General features: G+C 37.2%; 1 protein-coding gene across 1 annotated transcript in view; it reads right to left on the minus strand.

Annotated features, from left to right (window-relative positions):
- The window catches only part of IL1RAPL1 (interleukin 1 receptor accessory protein-like 1), a 586373-nt gene that overhangs the window by 300443 nt on the left and 262459 nt on the right, over positions 1-23471 (minus strand). Inside the window, exon 2 of the mRNA XM_010004484.1 lies at positions 19285-19564. Coding sequence (XP_010002786.1) covers positions 19285-19564 — 280 coding nt within the window. The remainder of the gene's footprint in view (positions 1-19284; positions 19565-23471) is intronic.

Below are 23471 nucleotides of genomic sequence, written 5' to 3' on the forward strand. Positions count from 1 at the left end.
TACGTTACTATTTGAAGAGGTTGGTCAGTTCTCCAGTTGAAGCCATTTACTGTTAACAAGAAGTTAACTTGTCAAATTTACAGATGATAATCATGCCTGTGCATGCTGCCTCTTCTTTGAGTCATAAAAGTTAAAAAGTTTTTGTTGTCTCTGAGGAGAAAATTTTATCTTCAAGGCCATAGGAAGAAAATGTCAGAGATAATAGAATATCTCAACTTCAAAGGAACCCATAAGGATTATAAAGATTGAGTCCAACTCACTGCTCTTCCCAGGACTACCTAAAACTAAATCATATAAAGTGGTAAACACTTGAATTATCAATAAATATAAAAAAAATATGTCCTTATTTTTTGTGATCTTTGGAGATTTGGCTTATTTTAGCAAGATGCAGATTTTGGTTTTGGTTTTGTTCTTGTTTTTTAATATAATTTTCATTTCCATCACTTATCTAAATACATTAATTCACAGAAAGTTCATTACTATCCAGGCTCATAAATACCTTTTTGCCATACTCTGCATGCCAGAACCCTTAAATTTATTTTAACTGATTTGCTAATTAATGAAGCTGAAATAACTGAAAAAGTGGACCCTCTAAGCACTTTAAAATTACAATAAAAAAATAAACAGACAATTTTGAGAATATAGTACAGGTTGAGTAAATCACTCATATTTAATTGTGATTGCTAACTGTATCATGCCATCAAAATCACAAAAACACATTAAAATTACTTCCTTACCAATTTCTACCAATTGCTGCATAACAGCTATTCAGTAGTAGATGATGGTCCTTTTACACTAAATATTTTCTTCTTTATTTGGTAACAGAAAATCAAAACCATCACCCTACTTAGAGTGATCATTTATACTTTTAAAATAAATAACTTCCATAATGCAATTCGTATTTACACAAATAAAAATATACCTTTTTTTCTGTGTATTAATTTGCAAAATTTGCTATACAGTGCTCCAAACAACATAAATTTGGCTCTCGCACCTCTTCCAGATAGAACTATTGAAGGATCAGAAAGAGTTAGATGTTATAAAACTCAAAATTTTATTAATCATGTAGCTGTTCACTCAAAAACATTATTCTTCCTTTAGCAGTCTTCACACTGCTAAAATAAGAGTTTATAACAGTTATTTCATCACTCAAATTATTTTTTTTAATGTATTTTTTAAAGAGTAAATCATGGTGGTTAAAGCAAGTACTGCATGTCAATGATCTCTGGTAGCAAAATACTGAAACACAAGCAGATTGTTCATTTAAAGTCACTGTTCAAAGGAGATTTTGAGGAGACTCAAACACTCACAATAGTTTCCTAAAGTTAAGGTTTTCACGTAATATTTCCTGTTTTGTTTTATGCAAGAATAACCTGCTATGGTTATGCAACCATAACCTGCTATAGAGCCTGATTCACATTTTTACTCTCTCCCTCCCATCATTTTAGAAGGAGGATAGGGAGAGAGTGATAGAGAGAAACTTGGATAGATTAGATAGTTTGGCTAATGTTAATGGTCTGAGCTTCAACAAGGCCAAGTCCTGGGTCCTGGCATCAGTCTCTACAACTACCCAAAAGGTCATTGTAGAGAGGTTGGTGCTGGTCTCTTCTCACAGGTAATTAGCGACAGAACAAGAGGGAATGGCTTCAAGTTGCAACAGGGGAGGTTTAGACTGGACATTAGAAAGACTATTTCGCAGAAAGAGTTGTCAGACGCGGGAATAGGCTGCCCAGGGAGGTGGTTGAGTCACCATCCCTGGATGTGTTTAAGGTTCGTTTCGATGTGGTGTTGGTGGATATGGTTTAGGGGAGAACTTTGTAGAGTAGGGATGATGGTTGGACTCAGTGATCCCAAGGGTCTTTTCCACTCTGAATAATTCTATGATTCTATAATTCTACTTTTTCTTATAAAGATTAGGGAAGTACAGCTTAAAAGTACTGCTTGAAACAAATTGCACATTATTACCTACACTGCAGTTTTATTGGTTTAATTAACCACATCGTATTTTATCTCTGGTGAACAACACAAGAGCTTAACAGAGTTCCTGTTTTCATTCATTCCCTATTGAAAGCTTCCTGTGATCAGGAAGTCTAATGCTGGGGCCTATACAATTCACCATCCCTGGATGTGTTTAAGGTTCGTTTCGATGTGGTGTTGGTGGATATGGTTTAGGGGAGAACTTTGTAGAGTAGGGATGATGGTTGGACTCAGTGATCCCAAGGGTCTTTTCCACTCTGAATAATTCTATGATTCTATAATTCTACTTTTTCTTATAAAGATTAGGGAAGTACAGCTTAAAAGTACTGCTTGAAACAAATTGCACATTATTACCTACACTGCAGTTTTATTGGTTTAATTAACCACATCGTATTTTATCTCTGGTGAACAACACAAGAGCTTAACAGAGTTCCTGTTTTCATTCATTCCCTATTGAAAGCTTCCTGTGATCAGGAAGTCTAATGCTGGGGCCTATACAATTTTAGAATGATTCCCTAATTAAATAAATTTTCCACAAAAAATAACAACCAAAGGTCTGTTCTGATAAGGAAAACTATTAATAGAGGGAAAATGAACAGTTCTTCAAAAGCAAGGGGCAGTATTTCAGGCCAGACAAATGCTGTAATATAACAACCCTTGTGTAATGAACAGACATGAGCTTGAGAGGGTTTCCCTGTGGTCTGTAAAGGAGTCTGCATGCTGTTTTGGCTTCAGCTCTTGAGAGTCAAATGGGAAAATTAGTAATTTCAATAAGCACAAATGGAGTATTTACTGTCAATGTATCATAACAGTCAAGTAGATCTCACACTTTTCTGAGGTCACACTTCTTCTCATTTCAAGTGATGAACAGATAAATGCCAAAATTGCTGTCTGCAGGAAAAAGGACTGAAACTTTCCAAACTTGAAAGCAAGACTACTGTGAAGGAAACCTTTTGGGAACAAGGTATTTTGACATGTAGCAGTCAATGCGCTGCAGTGGGGAGATCGAATGCACCCTCAGTGTCACCGTTGGCCTTGACTGTGCCTGTCTGGGGACACTTGCCCCTCTCATTTCTATGTGGTGGCCTAAGAGAACAACACAACATAGAAATGAGAAAGCTGCACGTGTTGCTATTAAATCTCATTAGCATCTTTGAATAGTTTATAAGAAGGACAAAGACTCAACATAATTTTGTATAACATCAAATCTATACAACTTCTGAATAACTTTTCTACATATACTGCTATACAGCCTGGGGTAAAATTCATAAGGCAGAAGAGTCAGAGATTATGTATCAATTTTAACAAGGTATATACAGCCCATTAAAATTAAAACCATACAATTGCACTACCATGCAAACTATAGATTTAATATTCATTAATAAAAATTGCAAAGTAAAAAAAATAGATTTAAAGTAATGCAGTAATTAAAGTTTTCTTAATCCTGCCACCCTATGTGCGTATATTACAATGCTATCTTTAATAGCTTTAGCACATTTTTTTTCCCAGTCTCTGCTCCACTCAGCCTCTTCCTCTTCTTATTGGGTACTTATTTGGCGGATTTACAATGTATGTACAATCCTCAGCAAATGTGCTCTGATCTCATCATTCTTTCTATCTTACCACTCAGTATGAAGGTCCTGATTTTACTTACTCCATGTCCTGAACTGAATACAAAGGATTTAATTTCCTTATAAAGTCATGTATAGCTTTATCACTTCATTATCCAAGTTTTTAATTAACCTTTCACCTTTCAAGCCAGAATATCTAACTGAAATCTCCCAGTGAAATTATTTTCCCTTTTCTGCCCTACCCTGAAAACTTGAGGCAAACAATTCATAAAGTGCTAGTTATTTTCTCTGGAGAGCTAACTGAAATTTTCTATTCTTAGATTAACTTCTCTCAAATAAACCTTGATGGAGTGAAAATAACCATTAAATGGCTTGTATTTGGAATAACTACAAGATCAGCTCAAACACTGTAGCTTACTCCATGTGCAACTCATGTAGGCTCAATTTCTGATTTACAGCTGCTTACTTGAGTATCCCGACATTTAAATTAAGGCCCTATGTGGTTAACAAGGACATCAGCAGACACACTTGAATTGTGTAAAATAAAAGCAAATGAAAACACACTAGTGATGATAGAAGGAAAGAGCATGTTTTTATTTTTTAACAGCTCTCCAACTTTTAATACCAGCTGATAACTGCAAATCCAGGTGCCACTGGAATTATCAGCCAATTTCCAGTGACTGAGAAGTTAGAATCTTAGTCAAAAGTCAGACACTTTGTGAGGGAAAAGTTTTCCATTGAAAAGTGCTAATATTTTCTGCACTTTGGTAATAGCACAGCACCTTGTTTATTGGGACAAAAATCATTCCTATCGTAAGCGAAATTTAGGTGCCTTGAAGGCAGAACAGTGGCTACAGTTGTTAAACTAATGCTGCAGGAAAAAGTTAATAATAAAAAAAAGCTTTAGGTGCACATTTCTGTGATACTTTTTTAAAGTATTTGGGAGTTGTCGCAGACAACTAATGCCTGCCAGTCCTGGAATATTGTATATCTGGCAATTCTACAGTTAATTGTGAAAAAAATATTTTTTACAATCTTTTGCCTTTCACACTTTATTGGTAGTGTAAAGCAGCAACATACTGCAGGACACTACATCCCACTTGTCCCTTTTCTGTATTCCAGTAGAAAGACCTGGGGTTTGCTGAGAATGAGGACCTGTTCTGTTCAGGTGCCGAATAGATACAAAACCAGGAGGTCTAGACATCTTATACTTCTTTCCCCAAGTACTGAGTGAAAAAGGTATTTATTTTTGAATAAAATAGTATGTGCATATTCAAATCTATGCATGAAGAAGAGTTCCAGTTATTAAGGCAGCAAAAATGTGAAAGCACCTTTCCTAGAAATTGTGAGTGAGAGAAATAGTTCTTGCTCTATTAAGAGAAGCAACAGCAAATGAAGTCCATTTTGTGAATGGGGAAGCACAATATTGAATACAAGAATGCAGAATAACAGGTGAAGTGAGAAGAACTGGAAATGGGGTCAATTGCAGCTCCTGTTCACAGGTGAAAACCTGTAGTTTCTTAAATTTTGCCCTCAAGAGTTGAGAAGATTTTTTTGAAGTGTCAAAGAAATCTTCACACTCCTCTTCTTTCCACCTGTCAATACCGATGGCACACTTCCCCTTCCTGGATCATCCTTCTGTCTTCCCCCCTCAGGTCTCGGCTGAGGCTGATCTTCCTGTAGAAAAAAAAAATCTCTTGCATTTTTCTAATGTTTTATGACTGCTGATGCTCCTCTCTGAAGTTCTTCACAAGTCTGGTTTGAAATATTGTCCCATCTGTTATTCAGGACATGCTTTGGCTGCTACAACACACAGTGAGACCAAGAGATACAGTGCTGATACCTTGTATGTTGGACTTTTTTTATTTGTCCACCTTCATGTAGTTGTTGCAGGCACCTTACTTGGGCATTGATTGTGTAATCTGAAGCCTGACTAATACCATAAAAAAATCCCCAACCTGCCTGGCCTTGGCTTGAGGCTAGGCATCATGCATTGGAAAAAATTCCCTTCAGCTGTCATATTGTCATAAAATTTCACAAAACCACAGTAGACCTAGAGTAAACATTGAGGCAGAACTACACCTAGGTTCAAACGTGGAACTGAGCTGTTTTTATTGAATGGGGTTAAGTGTCCAGAAAAGGTAGACAGACATTTCAGAGGGAAAAAAAACAACAAACCTCAATGAAAACATGTCAGGAAAATGTCACTGAAAAGCCATTAGTACTTGTGCTTGTTTGAGCAATCTCTCTGTCACTTTAATAAGCCACAGATGAAAGTGATAAACTTTAATCTGCACTCTCTGCCCTTAGAAGCCAGCCAACTTGATCTTAAAAACTCAAGAACATCACAAAAATTAAGCTGATGGTTTAGTTGATTATGCCTTGCTACTAAATCTACTGAGTTCACCTTGTACTTGAAAGTTGAAAGACATGCTTGAAAGGGAAAAAAATATAAACCATAACTGTTCATTATTTTTTTCACTTCAATTTGTAAATCACTGAAAAGAGAGTGTATAAAAAGCATTTTCTGTTCTTCAGGGTATCATAAAGCAACATAACTTATCAGGCAAAATGCAATTGTTTTAAATTTCCTGTTTAGAGTACTTTATTTATATTTATATAAAACCCTCTAATTTAATTAAATGTCATTAAATAATTGAATTAAATATATAACTTTGCAGTCTTTTTTTACTCTCAGACAACAGGTGTATGTATGAAATTTAACACAGATAAAACAGTTAAACCAAAAAAAGCCACCTTATCTCCTTACTTACTTACAGGATGACATGTATTTTAAATAGTTATGTCAAGATTTACCATGCAAGGCCAAAAACACAGATGCCAAAATCATGGAATGGTCATATTATAAATATTCCCTGATGACTGACACATTTAATTTGCATAGTTCTTATTGTCATTATATCAAAGAAAAACTTAACATACAGTCTTAAAGGGAGGTCTTCTTTTCAGTGCAGTGTGAAAAGAAGTGGCCTGAATCCACAGTGTAATACCCAAAGGAGAAAGGTCAAACTTGTTCCAATAACTTGGCCCAATTCACGTAAGAATCATAGAGTCATAGAATCATCAAGGTTGGAAAAGACCTTCAAGATCATCAAGTCCAACCCTAGAATCCCTACGCACTAAACCATCTTCCGAAACACCACGTCCACCCGTTGTTTTTTTAACACTCCCAGGGACAGTGACTCCACCACCTCCCTGAGCAGCCTGTTCCAATGCCTCACCACTCTTTCTGTGAAGAAATTTTTCCTAATATCCAATCTAAACCTCTGTTGGCAGAAATCAATCCCCTTTCCTCTTGTCCTATTACTAGTCACTAGGGAGAAGAGGCCAACACCCACCACACTACAACCTCTTTTCAGGTAGTTGTAGAGAGCAATGAGGTCTCCCCTCAGCCTCTGCTTCTCCAGGCTGAACAGCCCCAGATTCCTCAGCCTCTCCTCATAAGACCTGTTCTCCAGCCTAGCTGCCCTTCTCTGCACCCTCTCCAGCACCTCAATGTCCTTTCTATACTACAGTGCCCAAAACTGCACACAGTGCTTGAGATGCAGTCTCACCAAGGCTGAGCAGAGGGGCAGGATCACCTCCCTGGTCCTGCTGGTCACACTATTCCTGATGCAGGTCAGGATGCCATTGGCCTTGGTCAGCTGGGCACACTGCTGGCTATGTTCAGCTGTCAATCAACACCTCCAGGTCCCTCTCCTCCCCAAGCCTGTAGCACTGCCCATGGTTGTCGTGGTCAAAGTACAGGACCTGACTTCTGATCTTATTGAAATTCTTTCACTTGTCCTTGGCCCATTGGTCAAGATTGTCCAGATCCCTCTGCAGAGCCTCCCTACCCTCAAGCAGATCAATATTCCTACCCAACTTAGTGTCATCTGCAAATTTATTGAGGGTGCACTCTATCCCCTCATCCAAGTCATCAATAAGACATTAAACAGGAGCAGCCCCAGCATTCAGCCCTGGGGAACACCACTCGTGACCAGCCACCAACTGGACTTCATTCCATTCAACACAACTCTTTGGACCTGGCTATCCAACCAGATTTTATCCAGCAAAGCATATGTACATCCAAGCCACAAGCAGCCAGCTTCTCTAGGATAATGCTGTGACAGAAGAAAAGTTTGACAGACAAAAAGTAAATTCTTTTTTCAAGAATGTCCCTATCAATTGTATTCAGAACATTTCTTCCTGCCTTTAATTCTCTTTCTTGGTAAACAATGCATGTGTGTGTGTAGATAGATTATATAGATATAGATAGATATAGATATAGATATAGATATAGATAGATTAGATATAGATTAGATATAGATATACATATAGATGTAGATGTATGTATGTATGCATGTGCAATTACGGATATATGCATGTGTGCACATGCATGCATATTGGTGTGTGTATTTACATGCACACACTAGCTCTTACAATAAGCGAAAACAGAAGCCCTCCTCACAGACCACGCTTGATTAATTTTCTAACCACGGTCTGAATTTAGCATTCAAAGGCTGTATTATAATGCTTCCTGCATTAGAAAGCTGAATTAAGATTATAGAGACAATCTTGACCTTTGATCATAATCTTAGTCTCTGCAATTAAATACCTCAAGATGGTTTGGGTCAGTCTCATCACCTTTGAAATTAGCAGCATGAGGCTGTGTGACTTTGACAGATGGCAGCATTAAGCAAGCATCAAATATGCAAATGTCATTAGTTTTCCTCTGTAGTGGGAATATCTGCACATTAATATTTTCAGTGTTACAAATAATTTTACTTGCTAAGTCTTGTTGTAATTTTTATGTCTGGCAGACATTAAAAAGTAAATTGTAAATGCACCAATTTCAGACTACCAGGAAATCTTGTAGTACAAGAGATGAAGTTTTTCTACAGTGACCACTGGAACTGATGAAAAAATCATTAAGAAATATGGTCATTTCAAATATGACCTTTATTTATCTTGTGCTGCCATATCATAGAAACATAGAATTATAAAATCACAGAATCATAGAATGTGTGGGATTGGAAAGGACCTTTAAAGGTCATCTTGCCCAGCCCCCCCTGCAGTTCACAGGACTTTTTAACAAGATCAGGTTGCTGAGAGCCTGTTTGAGCCTGAACTTGAATGTTTCCAGGGACAGGGTCTCCACTACCTCTCTGGGTAACCTGTACCACTACTTCACCACCCTCAATGTAATACACTATTTCCTAATATTGAATTTAAATCTACCCTGATCTAGTTTAAGACCACTGTTCCTTGACCTATCACAACACGCCCTTGTAAAAAATCACTCCCCAGCTTTCCTATAGGCCCCTTCAGGTACTGGAAGACTGCTATAAAGTCTTCCTGGGCCTTCTCTCCAAGCTGAACAACCCCAGCTCTCTCAGCCTGTCTTTGTAGGAGAAGTGCTCCAGCCCTCAGATGACTTTTCTGGCCATTCTTGGGACTCATTCCAACAGGTTTGTGTCCCTCTTCTCTTAAGGGCTCTGAAACTGGACACAGTATTCCAGGTGGGGTCTTACGAGAGTGGAGTAGAGGGGGAGACTCACCTCCCTCGACCTGCTGGCCACACTTCTTTTGATGTGGCCCAAGATGCAATTGGCCCCCTGGGCTGTGAGTGCACATTGTCTGCTCACATCCAGACAATTTCTTTTCAAACAGTCCATCTGTCAAATCCGTATCTTTCCAACTTAGAGAGAAAGATGTTGTGGGAGACAGTCAAAGGCCTTGCAGAAGTTCAAATAGATCACACAGAATCATAAAATCAAAGAATCTTAGGGGTTGGAAGAGACCTCAGAATTACATCCGTAGGTCTTTTCCCATCCTCTGATGTAATGACTCCTTTGCAGATAGCTACTATGTCAGTCAAGCAGGACTTTCCCTTAGTAAAGCCGTGCTGGCTATCTCAAATCACCTCCCTGTCCTTCATCTGCTTTATCAGAGCTTCTGGGAGGATCTGTTCCATGATCTTCCCAAAAAAAGAGGTGAAGCTGACAGGTCAGTAGTTTCCAGGGTCCTCCTTTCTAACCTTTTTAAAAACAGGTGCAACGTTTCCCCTTTTCCCATCACGGTGAACTTCACCTGATTGCCATGACCTTTCAAATATCATGGAGACTGGCTTGGCAACTACATCAGCCAATTCCCTCCAGATTCTGGGATACATCTCATCAGGTCCCAAAGACTTCTTTATGTTCTTCAGGTGATCAAAAACTTTGTCTTCACTTACTGTGGGACTTCCTCCCTCTGATTCCCACCTTGAGGTCTTTTAACTTGGTAGGTGTGAGAAGAGAGGCAGCCAGTGAAGACTGAGGCAAAAAAGTAATTGGGAACCTCAGCCTTCTTCTCATCTGTTGTTACTAATTTGTCATCCTTGCTGGTCAGTGGGGAACACTATCTTTTCTCATTGATATACCTATAGAAACCCTTTTTGTTATTCTTTGCATCCCTTGTCAAGTTCAGCTCCAGCCATGCCTTGGCCTTCCTAACACCATACCTGCATGACTGGGCAGTGTCCCTATACTATTCCCAAGATACCAGTCTCTGCCTGAACTGCTTGTGCAGTTCCTTCTTGCCTTTAATTTGGCTAGCTGGTCTCAACACAGCCATATGAACTCTGACTTTATGTCACGATCCGTGACCTATTATATCTCCTTATTGGAGTGTATTAACTTATCAGGATTTGCTGAGAGCTTCACACGTGGATATCGCCTCACACAGAGGATACAGGAACTTATGTCCTGACTTTTTTGAGTGAATAACTCGCTCAGTGCTTACTTATATTTCTAACAACAGCAAGGTTTATTGTGGGGAAAACAAAGCAATTTGGGGCAGGAGGTTCAAAAGGAGTGGTTATAACACATTAAACATATATGGGTACACCTTAGTTACACATCTTATTCAAGTGCTGGAAGGAGAGGGGAGGGGTATGCCCGAATGGCTGGATTATATTTTCCCCTATAAGCTGGGGTAGCCGGAATTGTCTCACCACGGCAGTGCAGGTAGGATGAGCTGGGTAGCAAAGAAGCTGCGGGCACTCCAAGCGCAGGTCGCCCCCCCCCAGAGAGAAGCGGCTCCGGGACTTTGGGACCGGGGCTTTGGCAGCTGCAGCTGCGGCGAATGGCTCCGGGACTCCGGGACTGCGGCTTTAGCAGCGGCGGCTGCGGCAAGCGGGCAGGTAGTGAGCGGGCAGGCGGCGCGGCGAGCGAGCAGGCAGTGAGCGGGCAGGCTCTGCAGCGGGCGGCTCCCAGCAGGAACGGCAGGCAGCGGCGGCAGCGCGCGGCAGGAAAAATGGCGGCGGCAGGCTGTGTGTGTAGACGACCGCCTCGAACACACGAGGAGAGAGCGAGAGAGAGAGGGGCGTGCCGCGCTGCCTCTTTCATGGGGTTCTTCGGCGCCAGTTTTGCATTTCCGGGCTTTTCAGCCAATCAGACGGGACCTAGTCCTGCCCCTGCTTCTGGCCACGGCTCCTCCCCCGCAGCAGCTGCTCCCCCCCCCATACACACAGAGGGGGGTTCCTGCTGCGTGGAGACACCGTTTTAAGTCAGTTTTGTCGGCTGACTCAAAGGACATTTCATGTTCGTGTAAGGAAATACCTGGTCCTTCACACTTTATAATAACAGAACAAGAAAATGACATCATAGAATGGTTTGTGTTGGAAGGGGCCTTAAAGATCATCAAGTTCCAAATCCCCTGCAACAGCAGGGACACCTTCCACTACACCAGGTTGCACGAAGCCCTGCACAACCTGGCCTTGAACATCTCCAAAGTGGGGGCATCCACAATCTCCCCAGGCAACCTTTTCCAGTGTCTTACCACCCTAACAGTAAAGAATTTCTTCCTAACATCTAACATAAATCTACCCTCTTTCAGTTTAAATCCATACCTCTCATCCTATCACTATACACCCTTGTAAAATGTCTCTCTCTAGTCTTCCTTCAGGTACTGGAAGACCGCTATAAGATCTGCTCAGAACCTCCGCTTCTCCAGGCAGAACAGCCCCAACTCTCTCAGCCTGTCTTCATAGTAGAGCTACCCTCGGATCGTCTTTGTGGCCCTCCTCTGGATTTGCTCCAAGAGCTCCATGTCTTTTATTTGTTGAGAGGTCCAGAACTGGTCACGGTACTCCAGGTGCGGTCTCAAAGGTATGGAGTAGAGAGGCAGAATAACCTCCTTCATCTTGCTGGCTGCACTTCTTCTGATGCGGTTGGATTTTTGGGCTGCAAGTGCACATCACCGATTCACGTTGCGCTTTTCATCCTCAAGGCTGTTCGCAATCCATTCGTCATCCAACGTGTATTTGTGCTTGGGGTTTCCTCAACCCAGGTGCACAACCTAGCACTTGGTCATGTTGAACTTCATGAGGTTGACATGGGCCCAGCTCTCAAGCCTGTCAAGGTCCCTCTGGATGGCATCCCTGCCCTCCAGTGTGTCAACCACACCACACAGCTTGGTGTCATCAGCAAATCTGCTGAGGGTTCCCTCAAACCCACTGTCCAAGGTTTTGACCAAGATGTTAAACAGCACTAGTCCCAGTACCAACCCCTGAGGAGCGCCACTTGTCACTGGCCTCCATCTGGGCATTGAGCCATTGACCACTACTCTCTGAGCATGACCATCCAGCGAATTCCTTATCCACCGAGTGGTCCATCTGTCAAATCCATATCCTTACAGTTTTGAGACCAGGATGTCATGTGGGACAGTGTTGAACACTTTGCACAAGTCCAGGTAGATGATGTCAGCTGTTCTTTCCTTGTCGACCGACACTGTGATCTCATCATAAAAGGCCACCAAATTTGTCAGAACTATTCTTGTATCCAGATTATTTCAGTGTTAAAATATCTCATTTTATTACTTCTAGCACATCAAACCTTAAGTCATTTAGAGGTCTTGCATGACTTCTTCAAGTACTTTTCCTTCTTCACACAGGACTATTGATTCAAGTGCCCCAGCATTTCAATGGAAAACCTGCTATTTGACATTGCCACACTCAGTAAACAACTTCCATCACCTCATGGCCCACATTTCCACAGTAATATTTCATTAACATACATAAATTAGTATCTATCAATTTTTTCCTCCAGTGCTCTACATAGTCACCATCTATCATCTACCTCATAGTAACATCATTAACTGTTCGGGTCAAACATCTTATCCATATGTACTTTAATGGACATGAATATTTGAGAATGGATGCTACTAAACCAAATTATTATTGACCAAAACATTTTATACAAATCCCTTTCTTTCTCAGTCCCAGGAAATATATAAATATAACAACACTCATTGATTTTTTTTCAATATATCTATTATCTTAAGGGTCTGGATCTTCATTTCACTTCAGCAAGAATGTTAATAATTAACTATACCATCTCAGTGAGATGGGCAGTGTCTAATTTACATTTTAAATAAGAAAGTAAAAAAAACCCACAGAAATGCTAAATGTAACTCTTAGCAGAACAATGATGCATAGTCTTACCAGTAGCAGTGGTAGGTTTTAATTATATAGAACATATTATTATTATATATAACTATATGTATTTTTATATATCTATAGTTAATTTTAAAATGTGTATATAACAGATTTGCCTTAGGATCTGTTCTCAGGTTTCCTTTTTTATTAGTAGACTTTCAGATTAGTAAATTTTGATTAACCCATCTGTGACTATTGACAGGTATTGAAGATACCCTTAAAACCAGGGATAACATACCTTATTAGCTGCCACTCTTTAAAATACTTCTATGTAAGAAACCCTTGTCACAGTGAAAATGGATACAATTCACAGGGTTTATCAACATAAAACACTCAAAAAAAAATTTAGAGATATGATTAGAGAAGCACAGGGATTTGTTGATTTGTCTAAATAAAGACCAAGGCTTTTCAATTAGAGACTATTTATAGCTTGTCTTCATGATTTCATAGGCTAATTTTTACCTTCTTGCATATATGGAACTTTCCATAGAACTCATGATGAATAATACAGCCCCAACCTGAATACTTGCAACAAAGATATTTCTCCTTTCTTCCTAAAAGAGGAACTCACAGGATTTCTTTGGTAATTTTTTCAGGATAGAGAAGAAGATAAAGAGAACAGAAAGAGGGGCAGAGGTCTCCACCTTTCCAGTCTCTTGCATGTTAGGAACCACACAATCTCTTCTCCATTTTTGGTAACATTGGGTGACTTCCTCTGATTTATGAAGGGAAAGGAGAGAGAAGCAAGGATTAAAACAAGGATTATTAAAGACCTTCTGAATGCTACTAGTACTGCTTGAGATCAGTCTTGGTTTGGGGGATCTAGTCTAGTTGCTGTGGGAAGCAAGCGTTGATTGTATTGTTCCAAAGGCATCCTGAAAACCCAGGATCTTCTTCCCAGCTTTACTCATTCCTACTATAGCGGCACCGGAAAGCAGCCAGTAAGCAAGCTCTCTACAGTGTCTCTACTTCATTTGTAACCTTTCTGGCTTATGGCATGCCCACCCTTTTCAGATTCAACGCCTCTGAAAAAGTAATGCAAGACTTCATCACAGATCATCTAATATTTGATGCTTCTTGGAGTCGGACTAGAGAATCTCAGCTGCTTATTTCATGATCCTTTTCTAAAGGAGCATTTGTGATACATATTTCTGCAGAAAACTTGGAAATGGTCAGCTAATTAATGAGAAAGTCTGTTGAACTGATGGCTTTTAAGTCAGTTTGATGACTTTTGGGAGCCTCAACCACTATTTTAGATTTGCATTTCAGAAGAACTTAGATTGTCAATTAATTCAATCGCATCACATTCTTACATTATAGGCTCTTCATTAAGTTTAATATTTTAACATTTCAGTCTCACGACATAGCACTAAGTACAGAGGTATGTCTCTTAACTTTCATATCAGCCAGGGCATTGTAATATATGTTATATGAATACACAAATGAAGTCAATTTAGTTTGGGATTTTGTTTAAGACATTTCAGTTCTGTGATCCACTTAATTCATATGCCTGTGTGACATGTCTAAAGTCCTACTGTAGCTGGCAGCCTGGCTGATGGAGCCTACCTCATTTTATTTGCCAAAGAGTGGGTGCATAGTGGTATGTGACTTGCCTAAATGTATGTCACATCCAGCCTTCTCCATATCCAGTGCCACATATATCATCCCCTTGCAAATATCTTGAAAATGGTCCTAGTGCCTTTAAAACAGTATTAGACATCTACACCTGTGTAAACTGAATAAAATCTTAGCTATATTTTAACATCAGCCAAAATTGGTGTCTGGCCTGAGAACAATGGGAATTAAAGTAGGAAACAGTTCACATGAAGCTTTTTAGAATCTAGATGCAAAAATTGACTTTGACACCTGCATGCAGTTTACATACACAGGACATTTCTGGACAGACATTTGAAATACAATTTGAAATACAATTTGAAATAAGATGCTAAGAGCAAATTTAAACAATTGTATAGAAAGCAGTAGGCTGATCTTATTACTAGCATACAACTTTGTTGATTTGAATTCTATTAGAGGAAACAGTAAGAAAAAATATCTATAAGTGAACTTAGGATACAAAGAAAAAAATTGAAACCATTGCCTTGAAAATATGTACAAGTCATTTTAGTTCTTTTCCTTCATCCTCTATTTTCTCTAGTGTGTCAAAGAAAATTACATACCTTTTACTTAATTATCTATTATATGGAATTAACTTTATCTGTATCTTTTCCTTCTCCCACATTTGCTAAAAAGACAGCTGATAGACCACTTCTTCTGTAGCATTACATGGCTTTCAGTGCTTTTCTAAGGTGGATGTAGTTAGCAGGAAAGTGTAAAATGGACAAAATACTTCCTACTTTTTTTAAGAAAAGAGAAACTGTTTTTCTTACCAGAAACATATTAATGCAACCTGGCTACGTGTTAGGAATTTTCCCTCTTAAATTACAGCTGCAAAAACAAACATCATAGTAATATTTTACTATTATACTGAAATGAGATCTAAAGTGTTACTTTTTTAGTCAGAATTATTAATTTAGTTATTAAAAGAATAACCTCAACAATCAATGGGCAAATGAAACTGGTTTGTTAAAAGTACTTTTACAAAAAAATCTGTAATAAAATAGTGGAAGCAACACTCAAATTTATTTGTTACATTGCTGTATTTTAGCAAATATCTCAACATCAAAAGAATCAGTAGTAAATGAAACGGTATCATATAGAAGGCTTTTCTTCAAATAATGCTCTCCTCAAACATTGTCTGTGCCATTCCTGTAAGTTCATCATTGTTAAAATGTGATATTAACAATGTCTTCTGCTCAGACAAATACTGCAGTTTCTTCTTCTTTTCTAATAATAACATCCTTCCTCTATTCTGTGTAAGTACAGGCATTACTTATTTTCTCCTCAGTATCAATTAATATATACTTTAATGAAGTCTTGTGTAAAACCTCTTTAGTTTTCAGTCTCCTCATTTAAAATCCTAACTCTACCAACTGCAAAAGTCATATTGCTCCTTTATCTACTCACCACCATGCCTGCTTGTTTGCTTTTCAGTGTAAAAGTCTCATCAAGCCAAGCAAATAGCAAAAACACACTGGACTTTAGCATTATTGCATAGCTTATATCAATTTCACAATTATAAGTACTCTATGGTTATCCGCTTATCTCTTTAGTATTAGGCATTTGTTTTGTCCTAATGCACATGAAAGGTATTTACCATGTACAATAAAGATGCTCAAGTCAGACATGTGACCTCCTGCAGTGTCAGAAGGCACAAGTAGAGGGCAATTAGTAGATTTCAGTCACCTGACTTCCAACAAGCATTAACTTCAAGAAAAGCACAGATGTCATTTATTTCTAGGAACTAGCAACTGTACTTTCCATCTGTACAGGACACTTAATCTAAGCTTCAGAAACCCGATCTGTACAAATTCTTAATGTTAGCCTGAAGGCTTTTTCTACTTACCAAGGCAACTCTAGGCTGCAGTGAAATATTTCGTGGATGTCTGGCTAGTCTACCAAGCTTACATTTGAAAAGGAGATAGATCAAACCTTGATCACCATGAGAGACAGATTCCTTATAATGGTCAACAAACACTTTTATAGAAAAATAAAAGAACTTAGAAAAAGCTCAGCCAAGCTTACAAATGGAGTGTAGGAATAATGAAGTCACAGTCAATTGCCTCACCTACTCTCTACAAATCAAATCAACACAAAGAAGAGGACCAAGGAAAGTCCACCTCCTATGTGCAATAAATGTTCTCCTGAACTTGCATACTGCTTCAAGAGTCTATCAGAGTTATTGTTTTCTGTAGAAAGACCTGTAAGAGTGATTCAAATAATTCAAATGCTTCAGACATTGCCTTTTGAATATTTACATTAACTCCTTGTGCAGCTTATATAGTTATATTCACTGCCCATATGTGATTAAAAAAAACAAGCAACCATGTGATGTGACATCCATGTGAAAACTTACTGTTTTACATCTCTGCTTCCTTAAAATTGCAGGACACAGAGGTTGCAGCGGAATGCTACAGTACTGTACCTGCAACAGACTAAATTATTTTATTCCATGAAAGGAGGGTGTACATCCATACATTTTCTACCAATCAGCTTATAATTCTTGTACTGATGGTAGTAAACTGAAAGCTATTTCTAGCCGTGTATCTCCTCTTCTTTATCTGTGGGTGTGCAGCACTGTCTTGATAATAAGGCTTAGTCTTGATTTTCTCAATTCTTTTATGGCAGACATCTTGCCATAGGAAGAAAAGGCAGGGATAAGAAATTAAATAATGAGAGTACTGTGAACAGTAGTAAATAAAGATGAAGGTTGTTTCTGTGCTTCTGAAGGAAAAAGAGGCAGCCTTCATTAGTATCACTGTTACTTTCACTGAAAATGTGCATGTTTCTACTCAATTACTGTAGAAAACTGAGTTTCTACTCAAATACTGTATTATAGTCACTGTAGAAATTAGTCTGGTCCACTAACTACCCTTTTAACATTGTTCATTTAGTGCCATACAGTTTTGTTCTAGCATGCTGTTCTCTAAACACCCAGTGCAATAGATATATTTATTTTCCTTACTGTAGCCGCAGGCAGCAAAGACACAGAACTGTGAAGCAAGAAGCTTCTAAGCAAAGAAAATAGTAAGCATTATACTGTCACACCCCTTTAAGTAAGTTTGAAATAAAAACTTGGCAGAGCTATTTATTCAAACCATGTTTCTACTTTTGCCCTTTACCTCACAAGTACATCTCTGCTCCATGCTCTCCTGTTCAACTTATTGCAAGCATCACACAGAACATTTGCTACTAGGTAATTTTAAGCCTTTTAACTGAGTTTTCAAATGGGTTTTCAAAACTAAAAGAGCTTATACTATCATTCTGGAGGTGTTTAAGGCTCTTGTGTTTAAAATAAACAAAAACTTCAAATCTGTAAAAAAAAAATCCTAAATCCCATCCCTGCAATCTTCACTCTGCTCCTTGAAATAAATTACAGCTCTTGCTCACTAATTTTTCTCCAGATTCTTTGGTATATTGTACTAATATACAAGCATGAAGTGACAGTAAGGTTGAGTACTCTGATTTCAGTGACAAGAAGAAGGAGCAGTAAAAAGCAGTAAACAGCTATGTGATACAAGTGTTTTTTTCTAGATTTTTTTGTAGAAATAACTTTGGAAGTACAGATGGAGTAAATAATTTTGCCTGATGGTGTCACTTCAACCTTTTATATTTTTCTGTCAGATGATCACTTTACAGCTTAAGAATCTGAAGGAAGGAGGGAAAAAAGGAAAATATATTTCTGAGTAATTAAATGTATTTATTTCAGATTAAAATATCTAATACATGCTTATCTTGGGAACATAAACTATTACGTTTTTAAGTTGATTCTAAATGGACATTCAAAACTATTTGAAAGTAATCTTCGACTGTATGCACAAAACTTGCATAACAGAATACATTCCTGTTACTGAAATGAGGATTGTGTCTTCTACTAATAACCATCTTGATCATACATTAGACATTTAGTGAAAACCTAGTATAAGGCTGTGAGAAATATGAAAGTGCCTATATGTTATATTTTAATGCAAAAGACTGGAAACAATATTTCAGTGCAAACCATTTTAAAGATGCAGGAAGAAGCTGAACACCTCTTTTGGAAAGCAGGAAGCAGCATCTATTCCAAGTTATGTTGATAAAGCTTGATGCATCAGGATAAATACCATTGGAGCTTATCTCTATTAGCAGGTTAAGCCAGATATCATTCTAGAGGATGCATGTCTGTAAAAAAGCTGAAATTTCACCTTTCTTTTTCTTTGATGCAACTGTTTTACATCAAATAGAGGTTGTTGGGGTTTTTTAACATAAAAAAACCAAAAATAATTAAATGAAGCCATTACATTAAAAAACCTATAGAAATGTGAATTTGAAAAAGAACCTTTTTTTCTGGATTAGTCATTGTAACAGTTAACCCAGAATGAGAAGCAGGAACACATGACTTATGCATCTAGTCCCAATCATCTGATATCTTTTAAATTTTGTTATAAATTATCTATTTATACAAAAAAAAAGTAAAATATTCCAAGACATTCAACAATAACTTCTACTTAAGCATGAAACACTTCAGAAAGGGAGTGCCAGGAGAAGAAGAAAAAGGAATACTGTGAGAAAACATGATTCTTTAGCACAGAAGTCTTATGTTTTAGAATAATATTTCATATCTGGTTAATTAAAATGCAGTATATTAAAATACAGTACCTTATAACACATGCATAGAGTCCGCTGTCTTGTAACACTGTTGGTCGGAACCAAATGGAGTCTTCTTCTTTGCTCATTCTAGTTCCATCAAAAGCTATAGGTTCCTCAAAATCTCCAGGTCCAGAGCTTTTGTACCACATCAAACTAAGTCCAGCACTTTGGGCTAGGGAGTAATTAGCTCTAATGTATCCATAAAAGAGCGCACACTTTATACGAACAGGTTCTCCCACTAGTACTTGATATTTCTTGTAATCCACAGACCAGTCAGTGCATCCATCAGCTAAAAGAGAAGAAAAAATTGCAAAAGATTAACAAAAGCCTCAGAGAACACAATTCACACAGCAGCCACTATTGTCAGAAAGCTCTGCTTTTGAGAAAAGGCCCACTGAGTGATGAGCAGTACTCATTTGATCCTTGAAAAATTAACTACATTTTCACACAATTAACGTCATGCACTTGTCTATGTAGAAAAGAGTTATTATGAGATTTTGTGTTACAATGTTGATAATTTCTGAGATAACTAAGCAGTTATTCTGTTTTCTTTTGTGAAATTCCAGCACGAACAGTTATGAAACACTGGAGTGGAATTAGGTCAATACAAAGGCAATGTGGTACGTACACAAGGTGTTACAATCAGTGAATTGCATTAATCAAATACCTTCAGGGTAACTACATAAATGAAAGAAGATGTTAGTCTCAGAAGACATCAGAACAAGGAGCTGTGGCTCAAACCAAAAAGTGAGAAAGGTTAAATTAGAATTGACGGACAAGAGACTTAATAATATGTGCAGTAAGAGCAAATGTGCAAAAAGACAGTGCCAGGAAAATTACTGTCAGCATTTTTAATACATTATTCTACAGCAAGGAAGCAGATCTTACTGGGAATTAATGACTTTCCAGAAGTACCTTACAAATTTTATTTTATTTTCTTACTGTCCTGATTAGCAATACTTCTAGAATAATTTTCATATTCTTCATTGTTGAGTACTGTCACACAGTACCAATACTGGCCCACAATAATCATTCATCAAAAGGTAATATGAGATTTGTTTGACTTTCGGAAAGACCAAACCCCAACATCACCAAAAATCCAACCTCTTCCCCTTGGCACCTTTTTTTCTTTTTTAGTCAAGAAAAAAAATAAAGGTATACAGCTTCCTTAACAAATGCTTATAGGGTTTTTGTTAAGGAATTTCAAACATGGAAATTCACCATTAGATTCATTCACTTAAAAATTTGATGTCCAATCTCATCTAGTTCATCAGGCCCCAACTCCAGTCACTAGAAAGCAATCAGTACATCCAAAGAACAACTTATTTAATCTTAAAATTAATATATATGACTCATATAAATATTTGATATTTCAATTTGTCACTTCTCTCTGTCAACTTTAAAAGAGCTCGGGCAGCTAACTAGCTTAGAAAAGAAACTTTCACACAGATGAAGTCACATCCCTCACCCTAGAGTTTGTTGAATATTAAATTTAACTGTGAATTCAATCTACAGTGCAAGATAAAGTGGATTAATAATAATAATTATTATTATTGTAAAGTGGACTTTAAAGTGGAACTTTAAAGATATATAATGTTTTCATCTCGTATTTGGAAGACTTGCATGTCAGTTAGTGATTTTTGAGATTTACATTTGGATAATACCACAGTACTTAATTTACTTAGCATAATAAGTCAGACACACACATATCCACACATCAGTGAAAGATGCAGGAAAAAAACCAAAACCAAAACCTTCAGAATCAATTTGCACCCTGAAGAGAATTCACACAGAGAACTATTTCATATATCTTTGGATTGTGTCCCCCATGTGCTTCCTTTTAAGAACAGGAAGGGACAATAATGTGCCCTGTTACAATTTTTCTACTCAGAAGTCCCTAAAAATTAGCAATCTTCACAAGGCCCTAATAAGACACAGATGTACTCTTGCAGAAATTGAAGCGAAAGGAGACAAGCCTACACTATTAACTTCCCCATAGGACAAGAAACTAACTTCCATTTATTTCAGAATTCATTTACATCTTTGACCTTTTCATTTTTTACATTTCTGAAAGAGCTTGCCTCTCTGATCTGATTTCATTTCTCCCTGCCTCTAAATTCCCATGCCAAAAATGAATTAACATGCACCTCTAAGCAGCACTAATTCCATTATATAAGTTACCACGTAACAGCTTCTTCATACTTTATTATCAAATTGTAACCTTACCTTTCACTGTCTAATTAAGTTAGTATACTTTATTTTATAATATTAGTCTGCTAGTCATGTTTTCTCTCTCAGGATATTTAATTCTAATGGTCTCAGTTTCTTGAGCTTGGTGAATCCATGAGAAAATATTGCAGAATAACATAAACTGTTTCAAACCTTTGAATTGAATGACAGATTAATTATGCAGAGCAGATATCCTTGACTTTATTTCACTTTATTTAAACTCTTAAATTCATAGAATTGTCTAAGGTTTCACATTAAGATTAATATCTGTTGTAATTTATGCCTAATCCAACAACAAATAACCAGCCATGTGGCCACTAATTTCTTCATAAACAGGCACAGAGAAGAGCGAAAGTGTCACGTTCATCCAGAGTTGTTAATAGTAAAGAGATTGATGAATTTTAATTAAGTTTTGTATTCTGTGCTTCTTTCCTATTTTGACTGGATTTTCTTTCTTTTCTTTGCGTAAAAGTAAGACATTGACTAAATAAAATATTTAGTGGTTCCCTTCCCTGTTATAGCTGCTACAGACACAGAATCAACTACTACATTTATACTGGCACAAAAACAACTGTGGAAAAAAAAATCACTCAAGACTTATGAACTTAAGAAATGTTTTCATTTCTATGGTCACACCATCAAGCAGCTAAGATTTTTGGGAAGGGTGGAGAAGCATGGGGCATTATCTCTCAAGAAAATGGGCTTCCCTTAACTTGCTGTTCATAAAACAACTTTCCAGAAGTTATTATGTCATGTAAAATTAAAGATTAATTTCATTGAAACAATTTTCACGCAATATTTTACTATCATAATCACAAAGTTAAAAATATCTATTTGTCTCTTTTTACCCTGGTTGTTACTTTTTGCTTTTTGTTTAGACTAAATAACATTTAAATTATTTTTTTTAAAATAATCAATATTTTATACTTTATAACACACTCATTACAGTGCCTGAGTCAATTAGCTCTATGCAATATAACATATGGTATTCTTGTGTGTGTTCTCATTATGAAGAAAAGATTGTCTTTTTTTGGTTTGTGTATCCTTTTATTTGCTATAAAAATTAACTCCAACAGGGGTGAAAAAGCAGAGCTTAGAAATGAACACTCTATGGAGATGAGAAAGAAAATATTATTATTTTTATTCTTAGAGAACTTAGATTTCCTACTTTCAAAAAGTACCAGTACAAAACAGGAAATATGAAAAAAAATATTTATTTATCACTAGTACTGATGTTTTCCAATGAACATGTCAATTATATTTTATACATTATTAAATTTCCTTTTGCACTAAAACCTCTATTACAGCTTTAAAGATTACTGTGATGCACCTCTGAGCTACCAGTTTAATTTTGAAATCTCATTTTTCATTCTCTTGAAAACTCTTGCAAAAATTATGTTGTAAGCTAAAAATAGTGTGTTTAGTTTTTACTCCAGAAGCCTATAGTGGCTGGTATTGAGGGGTGTCAGGAAGGGAAAAGAAGATGTTGAAGTTTGAGTTGTTTGAGTGAGATAAAAAAAATATTTTGGAAATCATAATCTGTTAAAGAAGGTATTTCCTAACAACTGCAATTGTTTTAAAAGTAGTGGAAATAGTAGCTAGGAGCATTGACAAATGCTTCAGTCCATAGGAAGAGTAGTAATGGGGAAATAAATAAATAAATAGATAGATAAATAAATATGGTTTGCCATGGATTAATAGAAAATGCTGAATTTCTTGTTTTCAGAATACTTCACTAACATAGAATGGAATACACATGCCTGGGTATTGGGTACTTTAGAGACAAAATAAGCATGAAAATACCTATATGTATGTCTGGTAGGAATTTTTTATGTCATTCTCTCTTTTATCTAAAACTAAGTAGTGCTTTTGTCGGAATTGATACTAATCCTTTAATTTTTACTATTATGTTGTAGAAAAAAATAAAACAGATTTTTAAAAATAGCATAAATATACTATGAGAGACA

Source organism: Chaetura pelagica, unplaced genomic scaffold, assembly GCF_000747805.2.
Source record: "Chaetura pelagica isolate M959 unplaced genomic scaffold, ChaPel_1.0 scaffold308, whole genome shotgun sequence".
Taxonomy (NCBI): Eukaryota; Metazoa; Chordata; class Aves; order Apodiformes; family Apodidae; genus Chaetura; species Chaetura pelagica.